The 17683-nt window shown below is 42.1% G+C and overlaps 1 protein-coding gene across 1 annotated transcript in view; it reads right to left on the reverse strand.

The window, feature by feature from the left end:
• si:ch211-186j3.6 (neural-cadherin) overlaps window positions 1–17683 on the reverse strand; it is a 631501-nt gene that overhangs the window by 171590 nt on the left and 442228 nt on the right. The window contains exons 19-20 of the mRNA XM_039763170.1: window positions 7778–7871; window positions 2416–2600 (exon numbers count right to left, since the gene is read on the reverse strand). Of these exons, the coding sequence (XP_039619104.1) occupies window positions 2416–2600; window positions 7778–7871 (279 nt within the window). The remainder of the gene's footprint in view (window positions 1–2415; window positions 2601–7777; window positions 7872–17683) is intronic.

Raw genomic sequence — 17683 nt, forward strand, 5'->3', positions numbered from 1 at the left:
TTTTGAATTTTCTTGCTTTATATTCATTCCAAATTTATGTACAGTGGAACCTTGGTATACGTCCTTAATTCGTTCCAGACCCTTTGACTTATACCAAACAAATTTTTCCCATAAGAAATAATGGGAAAATGATTAATCCATTCCCATAAAAAAAAATCCTATTGCTATTGGCATATTATACATTGATGGGGTTGTATAAAATAATTTAAACACTGCTTAATACTAAAATGCATAAATACAAAAGCAATTAGATGAAATAAATGAAAATTTTACCTCACTTTACTTTTTAATGACATCTTTGTTTTTCACAATTGTAGATACCGTCGTTCTCGGCAAGCGGTATGCAACAGCCATGTCCCGGATACGCATGCCACCTTCATACTTTTCAACAATCAATTCAAATTTACATGAAAAAAACACAAAATCACGTTGTGACGATGCAGGTTTGCTGTATGCTCCCATCTGCTGCCGGGGAGCCCTTGAACCCTACACCGTCGGTAATGTGCCTCACTGCTAACCTCATCGGTAAAGCAAGGGGATGGTGAAAAAGTGCAAAGTGCTTTTATTAAAACAATTAACAAACCAAGGTGTTCAAATTAAAGTGCAGTCTCCAAAGTTCCAATAAATAATCCATAAAAACAGAAGTGAAGCGTGGAGGTAAAAACAATAGAAAAAGTCTTCTTAAAAACAACGAAGTTAAAACAGAGCAGGAAGCATTCTTTAAAAATAAAAAATAAAAAAAAACAAGAAGAAGCCCGGTGCCTTTTTACCTGGCGGCCCCCCTGCTTCCTTTCTTTTAAATCCCCTTCAAGCCAACTTGCGCTTCTGTTTATCAAGATAAGCGTCTCTCTCTCTCTCTCTCTCTCTCTCTCTCACTCACTCACCCTCTCGTTCGTTCTTTCTTTTTACTCCCCTTCAAGCCGTCTCGCGCTTCTGTTTATCAAGATAAGCAGTCCCAGGAACAATCATGAATGCGGACGGTCCCTCACAAGTGCAATTTGGTGAGAAACGCCCACATCGCTAATCGCCCAGACAACCTTCAGCCACATAACCACCATGCCCCCTCACCAAGCTGCGAGCGCGGTGATTATTTATTTTAAAGCTGGACTTTGACAGGAGCTGTGGACCCGCTATATCACACACGTGAAAGTTCACAGAGAGTTATAGCGCGGGTTGCTCACTGAATGCTAGCAACTGGTGCACTAACGCTCGTCGGCAGTCGTGGCTTTTTCTCGAGAGAGGTAAACAAGGTTAGCACGCGAATCGTATTCCAAACAAAGGTCGTATACCAAGCAAAATTTTTTCGTGTCCAAACAGGACGTATACCAAGTTGGACTTATTCCAAAGCAGACGTATACCAAAGTACCACTGTATTTATTTATTTAAAGAGCTTCTGTAAAAAGCCAAATTTCCCCCGGGGACAAATATAATTCTATATATCTAAATAACATTGAATATTCTGAACTTCAAATATAGATTTAATTATGTGAATGACAGCTGTATAAGGAGAAGTGGCATCCAGGCTGGACTGGAGGCTGTTCCATTACCTACACGGGAGGCCAGCACAACAACAACTAGCTGATGGGACAAGGAAATACATTTGTACTCAATCTGTATGTTTTAAGGAACAAAGTGAGAAGAAATGAGGATGGAGATTAGTTCAATCCACCATACACTAGGTGGCAGTGCTCCTCATATGGTAACCCAATTGGGACACCCACAGAATGCTTAGGACTTGGAGTCCAGGAGTGCAGCTCTGTCGGGGTGCCTCAGAATTAATAGAGGGCGCTGTCAGGGGAGGACCTTTTTCTATGGCCCGGAAGTGTTTTCTCAAGGACACAGTGTAACACCAGAAGTATTCCTGGGTCCAGCATAAAAGGAGTCTGCTGTCTTACATTGGGGAGTCAGAGTTGGGAGGCAGCAAGCAACACTCAATGGTGGACAGAAGGAGGAATTATAAACTAGTTGGTAATTTCTTGAGAGGTGTTTGGAGAAGTGCCTTGTAAGAATAAATATCTTATATTTTATTCTAAAAGCATGTGGTGTATTGCTGTGTCTGAGCTTTGAGACTCAGTGGTGTGCCCTCTTGTGGTCATGCAGCCTTTATGCAAGTTTATCCGATTCTCCAACACAATCAGTTCATTAACAGTACCATATTTTGGCTGTAATGGACAATTTCTCAATCTACAATGAAACTGATTAGCTATTATCTAAACTTGATTCTTCCAAGTATATGTTCACAGGGAACGGAAAATTAACCACAAAGCAGGACCCTTTGAATGAATAATGAAAAAGCAAATCAAATTGCAGCAACTGTAAATGATTGATGATTTTGAAATTTCTCTTGTACCAGAACAAGCAAATTGGGACCTAAAAGACTTTTTGCTGACAAAAGAAGAAGGGAGTTTGTCTCACCTGATAGACGTACAGAGCCTGAATTATGAATAGCTTCATCTCTGAGTTCTCTGACATGTACCTTGACTCTGGATACAGCATCAGGCCAAATACTGTCAGATACTCTGATTTTGAATTCAAAAGTTCCCTGTGGCGCATTTTCTTTTATCATAAGAAATCCCGTTCTTTTGTTCAGTATGAAGTATCTGGATGTGAGAAACAGAACTTGTTAGAAGACAGCTTAAATTCTCTAAGAAATGCTGTATTCCTCTAAGAAAGAGATTAAGTCATGCCAAAACATATTTTACTATGATTGCTTAGAATGAACATAGAAAAGTTCCATCCTCATATACATTCTGTGAATCCACTTTATTCTTTACAGGATTGCTGGAAGTTTGAGTCTATCCTAGCAGCAAAAGAAACAAGGAGGAGAAAAAACCCTGCACTTTTGGATTTGCAATCTGCTCTCCTCCTGCAGAAGGCCTTTTTTAGACAATAACTCATTAACCTCTTTCAGTTTCTTCCAGAAAAAGTCTTCCACTTGGATTGTACGATTTCCAAAGTCATAAAAGCCTCTGGGTCAATATCTGGATAGGATTGGTATCTCTCATTGCTTAACTGGATAGATTGGGAGCTATCCACTGCTTGAACTGATTGCTACTGGAGCCCCTTTCACTCTAGCATATTGAAAACCATCTTTTTTCATTATAGCTATATTGGGGATTCTTTAACCTTTTCAACTAATGGATGAAAGGTAGGAATGAATCCTAAAATTCTTGTCATGTTCAGCAGAAGTGCAGTATATTCTGGGAAGCAGAAAGGCAAAGCAAGATTCAGTGCACCTTTAAGGAAACTGTCAAAATGATAGTCGCTTTCCTAGAGAAAGTCAGGAATGTGCGATAATTTGGCACAAAGTGGAGGAAAGATGGCAACTTTCTTTTGTTAGACGTTTTCCACAAAGACATCTCTCAGCTTAGTTTCGTTGGTGCTTTGTTGCTAAGCTTTCAGTTGAGCTGTTTTTATGACTTTTGTAAGATATTGATATGGACACTTAAATGGAGCTTATTGTCTGGTTCACTGTCGGACACTTTCAAAAGAGCTCTCTCTCTGGTGTGAAATTTTTCTTTTATTGTTTTGATTTGTAACTAAGGAACTGGACCATCAGGGAAATGTCAACTGGGGCTGAATGAAGACTACCTAAACCCATTCAAGTTGTATAATTCTGATTGGTAAATACTTGCTGTTATAGGTTATTATGCAAATAAATATAATTTTTAAATAAAAGCTGGAAGCCAGTCCTTGTCTGACTGATTACTTGTATTGCAGAAAGCTGTAATTGATCATTCTATTCATAGCTGCCGTCCTTAGAGGTTAAGGGAATGTTTTGAGAACTCCTCTATTGGTGAATAAACCTGGTTGAAGTAAATGAGTTAAAACAAGACAGTGAGTAGCGTGCGGATAGAAATTCTTAAGTATGTGGGATATAATATGGTAAGAGGTTAGTTCTAACAGCTGTATTGCTGGTTTTGGCATTTTTTCCTACCCCATTAAGAAAAGGACTTTAAAGGTTATTTGGTGCCTTTCATGTCAGGTGTTTATCACAGGTGATTTAATAACATGATAAAACACTAGTTTATAATCCTGAATGTGGTTAAGTATTTAGGAAAACTGGAGGTAACCCACCATAGCTGATGAAGTAAAAAAAAGTAGTGAGGGTGCAATGGGTAGTGTTGCATGTCTATATGGCATGATGGTCACCTTCTCTACACAACTAGACTTTCATTTGAATGGTGTAAAAAAATTTTTTTCTTTCAATTAAGCTACAAGCTGCAAATGAAGACCTTTGTTAAATACAATGACAATTATCAGTGTTTGTTTTAAAACCAGATATCTGTTCCTTCTTGAATCTGCTTATGCAGACAGTTTCTTATGTTTTTTTGATATTTTGCAGTTCTGCACTTATATCCTTCTTTACTCTGCAGCTTCTGTGAAAAATGTCTACAAGCTTCAGATACTGTCAGAAAATGCTTTTCTAGCATTTCACTTTGCTTCTTTATTACTCTTCAGTTGTAGTTGCTCTTCCTCTTCTCAATTGACTTTTCTATGTCAACGTTCAACCAGCACATTTCATATCTGTGTTATTTTCCCCACCTTCTGAATTCTTCAGTTGTTTTCAGGCAGACCTTCATCATATACCATCCCTCATAACATTCAAATCAGATGTTTGTGAAACCTCATTCATTCATGGTAGGAAAATCAGAGGAGATGTACAGTACTTCTTGCACACTATTCATTAAGTCTGCAGGCTTTTTGTTCAGAAGGGAATCCACAGCAGAGAGAATGGAGTTAAATAGTGCAAAGGACAAACAGTTGGTGTCAGGGTTCACTTTCCACAGATCCCAACAAAATGAAAAACTTGAGTCCAGTTCTAGAAGTAAAGATCAGCTCAATTTTTAGGAATAATACAATAGTTTTTACCAAATATTGGTTTCCTTTACTAAATACCAAGAAGTCAATTGTGCATAAATCACAATTCAAATTTAATTCACTGTTTCCCTTTAAAAACAGTACACTGCATGAAAATATTTCCTTTGCTTCATTGGATTGGAATAGCTAAGGAAAAAGTGAAAACATGGGAACATGCAAAGAAATACATTTAATGTAATAGTGAATTGGCAGTAGAGCAGAATATCATCAATGTGGTAGATATGAAAGAGTTTATTAAAAAATAAAATAAATAGTAGTGTAAAACAGGAGTACATTTATGGTGTGCTAGGAAACTTCAAACTGTGGACACTGGAGAACTGGAAAAACATACACTGGTTTGAAAAATCCCAATCAACAAGATATGCTGACTGTTATGGTGAAACAGCATAGTTGTATGCGATTTTTGTGGAACACATTAAGACCCTTATTGTTTGAATTACTATTTATTGTTTTGGTTGATGCCTTTATTCAAGGTAATTTACAACATTTGAGAGATACAGCTGGTTACGTTTCTTCAGTTTATTTCCAAATGAAGCATGGATACGTAAAGTAACTTGCTCATGGTCACCTACTCTTAATAGCAGGATGTGAACCCTCAACTTCAGGGTCTAAAGTCCAAAGCCTTAATCACAATACCACACTGCCTGCCAAAGAACATCTGAATATCTGTAAACATCAGACTCTTGCCATCATAGCAGCATCTTATTCTTCTTTTAATGAAATCTTCTGCTGGATAATGTTCCTTATCCAAGAATAAAAAACTCATAAAATGGTATCAGTAGTACATATGATTGTGTCTTTAGCTTAATGCACTGGTTTCTGAAGTCGGTAATGTGCTGGGTGAGACTATATAACCTTTTTTGAGTGGAAATTGACAACCACTACTTAATATGCCAGAACCTCACATAACCTTGTTGGGTGAATGACAAATCCAAGCTGTTGTAATTGTAAATAAATGACTAACTCAGCATTAAGTTGGTGAGCACAAAGTTCAAAGCCATGTTAGTTTTATCTTTCTTTTTTTACTGAATATATATGATTACAGTCAGGGCTATGGCAGGAGTTGTTTAAACCTGTTGTAACACAACAATATACTTGAAAAAAGAAATTAACCAATCTATCTTAGACTCCACCAAGTAACAATGGGCTGTACCACATCCATGATTTATAACACTAATGTATAAGAACTGTGACTCTTTCATGGTCCACATGAAACAGGTCTATTTCAGGCCTTTTAAGCTTCTACTCACATATTTCTTTTTTGTGAAACATACCCTTTTGTATTATACTGATGATCACTCTCTTTTGTTGCCTACTAATTCTTACTGTTACTGTTACATTTATTTTAATGTTTTCTTATTTCCACATTATTTTTAAATAACTTTCTTAATGTATTTATGCAATATATGAATTATTTGCCATGTTAACAAAAGTTCTTTCATATAATAATCTTCTTTGCTTTACATATTGCCTTGGGAGTGTTTGGCATTTAAAGGAGATTTGTAAAATGAATAATAATTAGTTGACTGACTGAAAATAAAATACTGCACAATGAAATAGCAATTACAATGACAATGCCAAAAACTACATTATTTAATTTGGCACTCTTATCATCAGTAAACTTACTGCAAATAATATTTTGTTGGAAATTTCTCAAGACGTATACTATTGTGGAACATTTTCTTTAAAGACTGGCAGCATTAAACATTGCCAGTTGATAACTTAAACCTAAAACAACTAACTATCCAAAAAGTACAATCAATTTTAAAATGGCAAGAATAAAGTTTGGTTTATAAATATAAACCATATTGGATCCATCATACAAATGCTCATTGGATTCAATTTAAATGCATTTGATACAAGCAAGTAAAACACTGTCATGGACATTCTGATATGGCATTGTTTTTCGACATGCTTTAAATCCATTGCCCCTGAAATTTACAAACAATATTTCTTTTCACCTCTTTAAATCAGCTGTTAAGCAAATATTTTTTAATTCTATTATCTACCATACTGCCAAGACAACTACTTTATAGATGTAATATTATAAAATGCATAGTATACAATGAGTGGCCACTTTATTAGGTTCTTTAGTCCTTTCTATACAATCAGCTGTGCAGTAAGTCCTAACATTATTTATGCTGGTGTGTTCATGAACATCACTATGAAGAATGTGATGGCCGTCTAACAAATATTTACTTAATAAAGCACATTTTTGATTGATTTACACGTATTCAGTCATGATAGAACCACTTATTTGTGTTTTTTAGCAAATGGAACACAGGCAGGTGTAATTCATTGTTCAGAATGACGCAGCATGTCAGAGGTGTAAAATTCTGATGTTTAAGTACAGACTTATAACAAAAAGATCCGTTCACTGATAAGCATCTTAAAATGTCAACCTTAAACAAGTCCTCTGGTTAGAAACACAAATTCAATGAAAAGGCCTCATATAGACAGACAGAATTTGCAGTGTAACATGTGGCTTGCCAATAGAAGTATATCAGAACAAATATTCCATCAAACCTTATCACAGATGGGTTTATGAAAATGTCACTGTAGTAGACAGGTAACCCCAGTTAGTTTCTGCTACTGCCAGGACAAACTAAGATGGTACCGTCATGGTCAATGTTCTCAAACACTGTAAACTAGATATCTGCAGAAAAATGATATGCAATAACCTATCCACGTTTAGTTACATTTGAATTTCCAAGGAAGAAAATACATTAGGAAGCAGTTAATCAGAAATGGGAAATAAAAAATAGATAGATGTACATTTTTAATACTTTTTCAAGAGCTTTGAAAAGTAACTTAATATCACCATTTAGAAGGGAGATTGGTCTTAAAAGATTTGGTTTCGGTAATTTTTTTCCTACCATACAAAAAAGTATCTTACTTTGGTATATGTCCCTCGAAGGTATATGTTTTGTTATCCCAATCATCTGGGTCTGGAGCATACACTCTTCCCAAAACAGTTGTTGGCATTCTCCCTTTAATAAAAAATAACATGATATTAATAACAATTATATTTTTGTCACACTACAATGGATTATTTTTACCTTTAAATGAAACCTTAAAGATTTTCTGAACAGAATACAGTACTTTTTCCATTTGAATTAAATTGAGCAGTATTTTCTGAAAAACAACAACAAACATTTCTGTGCTCTTTAAATGCACTGTAGTAAATAAATCCTCATTGGTGAGTGATTATGTGAATACATGACCATTTAAAGTAGGTACTTGGTAGGCTGCTGCCCCTCTCAATTTCACTTTATCATAGTGAAACTTAACTGTAGGAATCAAGCTGAATTCAGTAAATAAGAGGATAAATGTCATTTGTCTTACGTACTATAACTCATCTCTGTCTTCTTGGGATGACCTGCATTCTTAAGCATAGATACACATGCACCTGATGCACTTATTTGTAACCTCCCAGCATATTATGTATTCTTATAAACTATAAGAAGTGTATGACCTGTCTGAGCCAATAACATAGGAAAGTAATAATAGTTGCAGCTAGGCATTATTGACCAAATGTGCCAAGGTGACTTAATAATGTGGTATCCAGCTTTCTGCAAGCTAAACTTTAAACATTCAAAATATCCGGGGGCTTTGCATCTATGTTATTCTACTTTTTGTGACCAATTGTTTTTTAAAGGGTACACATACAGACAATGCTTAGTTCAACAATTTGCACCATTAGATTTTAAATTAATAATACAAACAATAAAGTGACTTCTTCTTGGTACATATCCTCCAGCACTTCATAGTGATACTTCCATGGTATAAACAATGAATAGAGAATTCCGAACTGACAAGTAAGGGAGGCACAGTTAAGTTGGCTGGTCTTTTACACTACTGGAAAATATTGTAAACAAAAACAGGTTTTTCCATGGTGCTCAATAAAGTCTGTCTCATTTTTTGAATCAGATAGTGATCCTCATGTTCACATCTCCTCAGTGGATTGGAAACAGCAAGAGCAGCTCTTATCAACAAAGGTGATGCATTAACTTCATTGAAATAATCTTGATAAACACTGGAACTGTAATTTTATACTTGTTTTTCAACACTCTGTAGGTGAAGGACGATGTTGAACACAAACACAAGGCATTGGAAAAAATAGTAATAGCAATATAGTAGCAAAGTTCACATGTAAATCTAACATAAATTTCTGGTACAGATAATTATTTTACGGTGACGTATAATTCATGGTCTGCTGACTGCACGCTTCAGAGGAGTAAATGCTTCTAAAATGTCATTGAGTACCAGACTCATTTTCTTTGCTTGTTGGATTGTAACTTTAAACTATTCAATGAACACTAATGGCAAAATCATGTTATATAAAAAAATTCTATCTGTTGATTTTGGATGAACTTTTGAAAGACTAAACACTTTTTTTCTGGACAGGAGAATCAGAAAACATTTTGATAGAGACTTCAAGTAAGTGGCTTTAGAAATTTTACATCATAGTTTGTATATTTCTTTATTGTCTTTTTTCATAGCTGTGTTACACTGCATGGGCTTCAGATTATTCAGTAGAAATGGTCTGTTGAATCAAACAAGTGCAACTGGCTACAAATGCAAAGGAAAATAAAAGCCTTACAAAAATCATACAATTTCACGTGCCTGTGTTTTACATAATGTTTTGTAGTCTGAACTAAAATACTGAAGTAAATCACCAAACTTCAGCAGGTCCAATCTATTATCTTTATCCAGTCAGTCCTAAACATGTAAGTATACTGATTGCTTCTCATCAATCCACAGTGAGAAACTGACGAGAGAGGTCATTGTTTTGAATTGACAGTAGGTGTTATATTTGCATTAAAAGCCTACACCTTTAAATATTTTTAGCCTAAGGGCTGTAATAAAGGAAAATGTTTATGATAGAGATGGCAAATGAATGTGTGCCCTCTAAAATGTAAAAGAGTATTTAATAAACTGTCTCATTATAGAAGCAGTTGGTGATTGTTTAGAATTTGAGAATATAGTAATTAGAGGAAAAATATTAAGTTTTGAAGAAAATGTCAAGAATACTGGGTGAGCAGCTGCACCTGTATACTCTATATTTTAAAATGCCACGGTGATACCTTGTTGCTGTTGTTGCAGGAGGCTGGGGGCTGTGCCCAGCTGGGATGCCAAGAAGGACCGAGAGAGAGACTATGCCTACCCTGGACCACGAGAGGGCAGCCACCCTGGTTTGTGTGGAGGCAAAGGAATTGAGCATGGACGCTCAACCCTATAGGGGCCTGTGGCCACCCCCAGTGGGTGCCAGGACGAGTAAGGAGCCCTGGACATCAGCACTTCTGCCACACCCGGAGGTGTGAAATACCAGGGACACCTGGAGTGCTTCCGGGTGCTCATGCGGCACTTCTGCCACACCAGGAAGTGCTGCAGGAAGCTCATCAGGGGGCACCTGGAGCACGTCCAGGTGGAAATAAAAGGGGCCGCCTCCCTCAAGTCGTCAGCCGGAGTCGGGAGGAAGAGGACAAAGTTCGGAGGAGAGGAGTGGAGGCGGTGAAGAAAGGCGCATTGAAAGGCCTGGACTTGAGGGTGATTGGTGGAAGGACAATGGGTTGTGTGCGGGACTGTGCTTAATGTAAATACTGTAAATAAACGTGTGGGTTTGGAACCGTTGGTGTCTGCCTGTCTGTGCTTGGGCTGGTCTTCCACACTGTTTTTATCTGGCTCTGGCACAATAAAGATATACTGTAGCAGGGACATTTATTTATTAACCTAGCATTTAATAGTTATCTTCCATGGGAAAATTTTACTTTCCAAAAAAAGAAAAGGTCACTTAGAATATAATGAAGATGTTGGCACATCACAGAAAAGGAAAAGAATATTATATATTCTTATTTATATATATTTCTTATTTATGGCCCCATCTTCACAAAATTTGGTAGGCGTCTTCCCTGTGCTAACTGAAACTGATGTACGTACTTATTTCAGTGGTATGACGCCACTGTTGGCCCCATATTGAACTTTCCAAGCGTACTAATTCTCCAACTTCCCGTGTGGGTAGAAGGCTGACCCCATCTTCACGAAATTTGGTAGAAGCGGCTTCCCTAAGCTAACCAAAACCGATGTACATACTTATTTTTGGTGGTATGGCGCCACTGTAAAGCCGCCATATTGAACTTTCCAACACTAATTCTCCAACTTCCTGGGTAGGTAAAAGGCTGAAATTTGGCAGGCTCATTCCGTACAGCTTACTTACAAAAGTTAAGCAGGTTTCATTTCGAAATTCTATGCATAACGGTCATAACGGTCGACAACGTCCACGATTATAGTTATTGTGTAGGTATTTTACACTTCCTTTACATTGTTCAGGTACCCATTTCCTTTATCGTTCCAACCGTACCCCCATTAACAAGTCTATCGAGGTGATCACCATCGATCAAAGAACTGTCACTTACTGAGTGGTTTCAATGCCCAGAGATGCCGCCTGCCTTTTCCATTCTCTTTGTTACATATTGCACGGCCATATCAGGCTCACTCTTGATATCCGGAGGAACATTCTTATGTATTGAATGACTGGGACAGGTTCAAGGTGTGGACTGATGATGGTACAGGAGATAATTATACTACACAGGAGCACTAGAAGAGTGAAATGCTTAAGCCCTTCACCTATGGTTCTGCATGTGAGTTGATGGCTGCCGCTGAATTGTTTAGTTGTCGTTTTCAAGTGTACCGAAATAGAAAAATATTTTACACCTTTGGACAACCGCCAATGCCTCTTAAACATCTTAGATTGACAGGTGACGATTTCAGTAGTGGACACTTTGATGTTTACTCTCAAAAGCTGGATGTGAAGTTATCGATGAAACGGTTGTATGCTTACAACGCTTGACAGATGCCGAATGTCACTTCAACACAAGTCCTGCAAATACTGTCGTAATTGAAACAAACCATGAAACTCGTTATGACAGCAGCAATCCAAGCTGTGAGATTTGAAACAAGATTACTTTTCACATGGCCAACTGTACGTTGCATGCTCAAGAGTAAGCTCAGCGCACAGCTTGGTCATATTACAACCGGAGGGCCGAACTGACAACGTGGTATACAAAGAGATCCTTAACAAATAATTATTGGTATATTTTCCCTCAGTTTAAAAAGGTATTCTTAATTAAACTTTTAAGGCAGTACTTTGCGCGCTCTGGTAGTATTTGCTATATATATATATATATATATATATATATATATATATATATATATATATATATATATTGTCACACGTGCGCATGGGAGGCAGCTAAAGGGCTTGAGTGAAGGCAGTTGGAGGCATGCGGGGTGTGGCAGAGTGCACTGACTCTTTTCTCCCTTGCCTGTAGACCATCCCGGGGATTTCACCTGGATCTCCTGACATCACTTCGGGACTGAGCCAATGGAAGTCGGCCACACCAGCTCCAGTCCCTCTGATGTCACCTCCGACTCTGAGCCAATGGTGGAAGACCACGTGCCAGATCCATCGACCTCACTTCCTGTCTCCCCTTTAAAACCTGCCCCTTTTCCTTTGTTTCCTCAGTCTTGTTTTGGACTCGGTTGTATGCACTTCAGTGCTCTGTATTTCAAAGAAAACGACTTTGCAGCCAGGATACCACAATATACGGGTGGCTGCCCCAACTCTTTATCTGTCCATGTCTCGTTCTTGTGACAGTGGCGTAGTCGGCAGGATGGAGAAGTCCCAGAGAGAAGGGGACAGGACCTGCAATATACCCAGGTGGGGCGTGCGGGGCGAGTCTTCAGGCGGGGAGGGTGCCCGTGGTCGGCGTGACCGGTGCGGGCTCCGCTCCCGGCACTCATAACTAGGCCATCTGGAGGCCAGGGGTGTGCGGGTGGGGCTCACAGGTGGGCTGCCCTGGAGGGAGGCAAAGGGACTCAGTATGCTCTCTTGGGGAGAGTGCCTGCCTCCCTGCGAAACCAAAGCCCCATTTACCACCTAGGGGTGCCCCAGACTGGCAGGTGAATAAAATAAAAATGGAGGTTGGACCCTGAGCGGCCGACCAACAACAAGCCTGGTCCTTATGGGCAATGGTAGGGCATTGGCTACGGCCATTTGAAAACACGCCCTACCAAATAATAGAGCAGGTAGCTTGCTATCTGCTCCTGGAAGCGCTTCCCGTGGCTTCACCCAGCGGTTTGGGGCGGCAGTTTAAGAACATGTCTGAGCTCATAGAGCTTATGGAGACGCAGAGGCGGCCTCACACTCTGGGGAGCAGAACCGTCCTCATGTCAAACTCAGCGGGGCGTTCCAAGACCTAGCCCCTCCCTGTACAATCCGGGCTCGCAGGCGTCCGCGGCTGCGGGCGCAAACGCTTGGGGCAGGAGGAATGCAGGTGGAGGGAGGAGGGTTGGTGTGCTCTGGCTAATCCGTTGGCGGTCCCACATACTGGCGTGGTGATCGTCAGCGGACACAAGACCACAGGTTTGTTCGACTCCGGCAGCAACATTTCCATTGTTGCCCGCCGCTTTGTGCAACGCAACAGTGGCTAAAATTTAAGACCGGTATAACCTGTGTCCACGGAGACATCCGCTGGTACAGGTCCGCCGCTGTGTCATCAGTTACGGAGGGTCAGTTCAGTAAACTCACCGTAGCGTCCTACCTGATCCTCCACACCCGGTGATACTAGGGCGGGACTGGTCTAAAATCAAAGCGGTGAGACACATACCACTCCGGGGTTAATTTGGGCCTCGTTATGGGCGGAGATAACCCGTCTCAAGCTGCCTCCACGCCGTGTAATCAGCCGGCAGAGAGAGCGAAGCGGTCGCCCTGACTGGCGTGGCAACTCCGGGCGTCGCGGGCTAACCGTCATCCACCAGCGGCGGGCGGGAGGAAACCACGCCCATTGAGGTCGGCGCTGACCCTCTCTCCGTGTTGCGGTTCCAATTTAAAAGCGCCGGCTTCTTTTAGAAGGGAGCAATGGAATGATGACTCCCTGAAGTTTGTAAAAATGCAGTGGTCCTTGTCAATGGCCAGCGCACTAATCAGTCGATGCCACAGGGCCCCTACTTTGTGCTAGATAATGACCTCCTTTACCGTGTAGCAATGCATGGCGGGCAGGAGGCGAGGCTGCTGCTAGTGCAGCGTACCTTCGGCGGCAGGTCTGCGAGCTAGCACACGCCCACCTCCTAGGTGGCCACCTGGGCACCGAAAAAACTCTGGAGCGGATCAAGCTCCGTTTCTACTGGCCAGGAATTAATGAGGAGGTTAGTGCGCTTTTGCGCTTCCTGCCGGAGTGTCAACTGCGACAAATTCCTAGGAGGGACCGTGCTCCTCTCGTTCCTATTCCACTGATTGGCGTTCCCTTCCACAGAATGGGTCGACCTGGTGGGACCCTGGAGCCCTCAGCCGAGGACACAAGTACATTTTAGTCCTCGTGGATTACGCTACGATACCCGAAGCTGTTCCGTTGCGCTCAGCTACCTCTAAAGCCATCGCACGGGAATTACTAGGGGTATTGCGCGTGGGGATCCCCAAAGAAGTCTTGACAGACCAGGGGACCCCCTTCACCTCGGAAACGTTCAAGGAGACTGCCAGATTACTGAAAATAAAGCATTTAAAGACCTCGGTCTATCATCCTCAAACCGGCGGATTAGTAGAGAGGTTTAATCAAACTCTCAAGCAAATGCTGCGTAAGGTGGTCAGCGAGGATGGAAGGAACTGGGATCAGCTCCTCCCCCTCGTCCTTTTTGCCTATCGGGAAGTCCCACAAGCCTCCACGGGGTTCTCCCCTTTTGAACTACTATGCAGGCGACAACCTCGGGGCATATTAGATATTTTGAAAGAAGGCTGGGAAGAAGAGGCTCTTCCCTCCACAAACATACTGGAGTATATCGCGAGTTCTGCGATAGATTTGGAAAGATTCGGCCTGTCCTTAAAAGTCACATGGAGGAGGCTCAAGCAGCACAGGCCGGTACTACAACCGGCACGTCTCTTGGGAGTTCCGCCCGGAGATCGGGTCATGGTCCTAGTGCCTACCTCCCACTCTAAATTGCTTGCCCACTGGCAGGGCCCCTCGGTGAAGTTAAGGAGAGGAAGGGACTGGTCGACTATTTGGTGAGTCAACCCAATGCGTCGGCCAAAGGAGCGGGTTTATCATGTGAACCTGCTGAAACCGTGGAAGGACAGGGACCCGATCCCTCCTCCGGCCAGCCCGCTCACTCTTCGCTCACACACACGACCTTAACGTCGGCACGGACTTAAGTCCCAGACAGCGGCAGGAGCTGGAAACAGTTATCCGGACCGTTCGGGAGGTAGTCAGTGAGAACCCGGAAGGACCTCTCTGATTGAGCACAACATCGTGACAGAGCCCGGGGTTGTTGTCCGAGAACGCCCGTATCGTCTTCCCGAGGCAAAAAAGGCTGAAGTGGAGCTTGAGATCAAGCGCATGCTGGAGCTAGGTGTGATTGAGGAAAGTTATAGTCCCTGGTCCAGCCCCATTGTGCTCGTCGGTAAGCCTGGCGGAAGTTGGAGGTTCTGCAATGACTTCCGTCGGCAATCAAGTCTCCCAATTTGATGCTTATCCAATGCCGCGCGTGGGCGACCTCCTCGAGAGGCTTGGACAGGCTCAATACCTGACCACACTTGACATGACGAAAGGGTACTGGCAGGTTCCTTTAACGGACTCCGAAGGTAAAAACGCGTTTAGTACCCCTAGCGGACACTGGCAGTATCGTGTCCTTCCATTTGGGTTACGGGGCTCCAGCAACCTTTCAGCGTCTGGTGGACAAAGTGCTTGACCTCATAACTCATACAGTGCTGCCTACCTGGATGGCGTGGTCATCTATTCCAGCACATGGAAGGAACACCTACAGCATGTCCAAGCGGTATTACGGACACTTGGTGAGGCGGGCTCGGATTAATCCCAGAAATGCTTCTTGGATTAAGCGAGGCCAAATATTTAGGCTACCTGGTGGGTCGGGTACCGTAAGGCCACAGTGCTCCAAAATTGATGCCATTCTGAAATGGCCCGTCCATGAACCAAGCGGCAGGTCCAAGCCTTTCGGTTAGCGGGTACTACCGCCGGTTTGTACCCGGTTTTGGAGAGAGCGGCGCCTTGACTGATTTAACAAAGAAGAGGGCCCGAACATTGTGGCATGGACTGAAAAACAGGCTGCATTTGGTGACTTAAAGCAGGCCCTTACGTCCACACCTGTTTTGATGGCACCTAACTTTTCTTTGCCTTTCATCCTCCAGGCGGACGCCGGACACAGGCCTGGGCGCGTGCTGAGCCAAAGCGTCGATGGTGTGGAGCACCCCATCATGTTCCTGAGCGGAAACTGTTGGACGGGAGACCAGGTATGCTGCGGTGGAGAGGGAGGCTCTGGCGATTAAATGGCGATTACTCAGCTGAGGTACTACCTGTTGGGCCGGGAATTCACCCTTGTCACGGACCATGCACCCCTACAGTGGATGGCCCTCCACAAGGAGTCGAATCCAGCGGGTCACCCGGTGGTTTCTTGACCTGCAGCCGTACAAGTTTTGCTCGTTCATCGTCGGGCTCTCCCAGCGCTGATGCTCTTTCGGGTTCACGACCTCTCGGTTAGGTCGCCCGACCCGTCGGGTCTGGGCTAAGGGGGCCTTGTCACACTGCGTGCGCATGGGAGGCAGCTAAAGGGCTTGAGTGAAGGCAGTTGGAGGCATGCGGGGTGTGGCAGAGTGCACTGACTCTTTTCTCCCTTGCCTGTAGACCATCCCGGGGATTTCACCTGGATCTCCTGACATCACTTCGGGACTGAGCCAATGGAAGTCGGCCACACCAGCTCCAGTCCCTCTGATGTCACCTCCGCTCTGAGCCAATGGTGGAAGACCACGTGCCAGATCCATCGACCTCACTTCCTGTCTCCCCTTTAAAACCTGCCCCTTTTCCTTTGTTTCCTCAGTCTTGTTTTGGACTCGGTTGTATGCACTTCAGTGCTCTGTATTTCAATAAGAAAAACGACTTTGCAGCCAGGATACCACAATATACGGGTGGCTGCCCCAACTCTTTATCTGTCCATGTCTCGTTCTTGTGACAATATATATATATATATATATATATATATATATATATATATATATATATATATATATATATATATATATATATATATATATATATATATATATATACACACACACATATATATACATATATATGCATATACATATCTACCTATATATATATAGGGCGGCATGGTGGCGCAGTGGTAGCGCTGCTGCCTCGCAGTTAGGAGACCCGGGTTCGCTTCCCGGGTCCTCCCTGCGTGGAGTTTGCATGTTCTCCCGTGTCTGCGTGGGTTTCCTCCGGCGCTCCGGTTTCCTCCCACAATTCAAAGACATGCAGGTTAGGTGGATTGGTGATTCTAAATTGGCCTGGGTGTGTTTGTGTGTGTCCTGCGGTGGGTTGGCACCCTGCCCTGGATTGGTTCCTGCCTTGTGCCCTGTGTTGGCTGGGATTGGCTCCAGCAGACCCCCGTGACCCTGTATTCGGATTCAGTGGGTTAGAAAATGGATGGATATATATATATATATATATATATATATATATATATATATATACACTGTGTGCAGAATTATTAGGCAAGTGAGTATTTTGACCATATCATCATTTTTAATGCATATATTCCAACTCAAGCTGTATTAGCAGATGCTTATTGGATTTAAGCACGTCAGGTGATGTGTATTTGTGTAATGAGGGAGGGTGTGGCCTAAGGAGATCAACACCTATATCAAGGTGTGCAGAATTATTAGGCAGCTAGTTTTCCTCGGGCAAAATGGGCCAAAAAAAGAGATTTAACTGACTCTGAAAAGTCAAAAATT

This window comes from Polypterus senegalus, chromosome 9, assembly GCF_016835505.1.
Source record: "Polypterus senegalus isolate Bchr_013 chromosome 9, ASM1683550v1, whole genome shotgun sequence".
NCBI lineage: Eukaryota > Metazoa > Chordata > Cladistia > Polypteriformes > Polypteridae > Polypterus > Polypterus senegalus.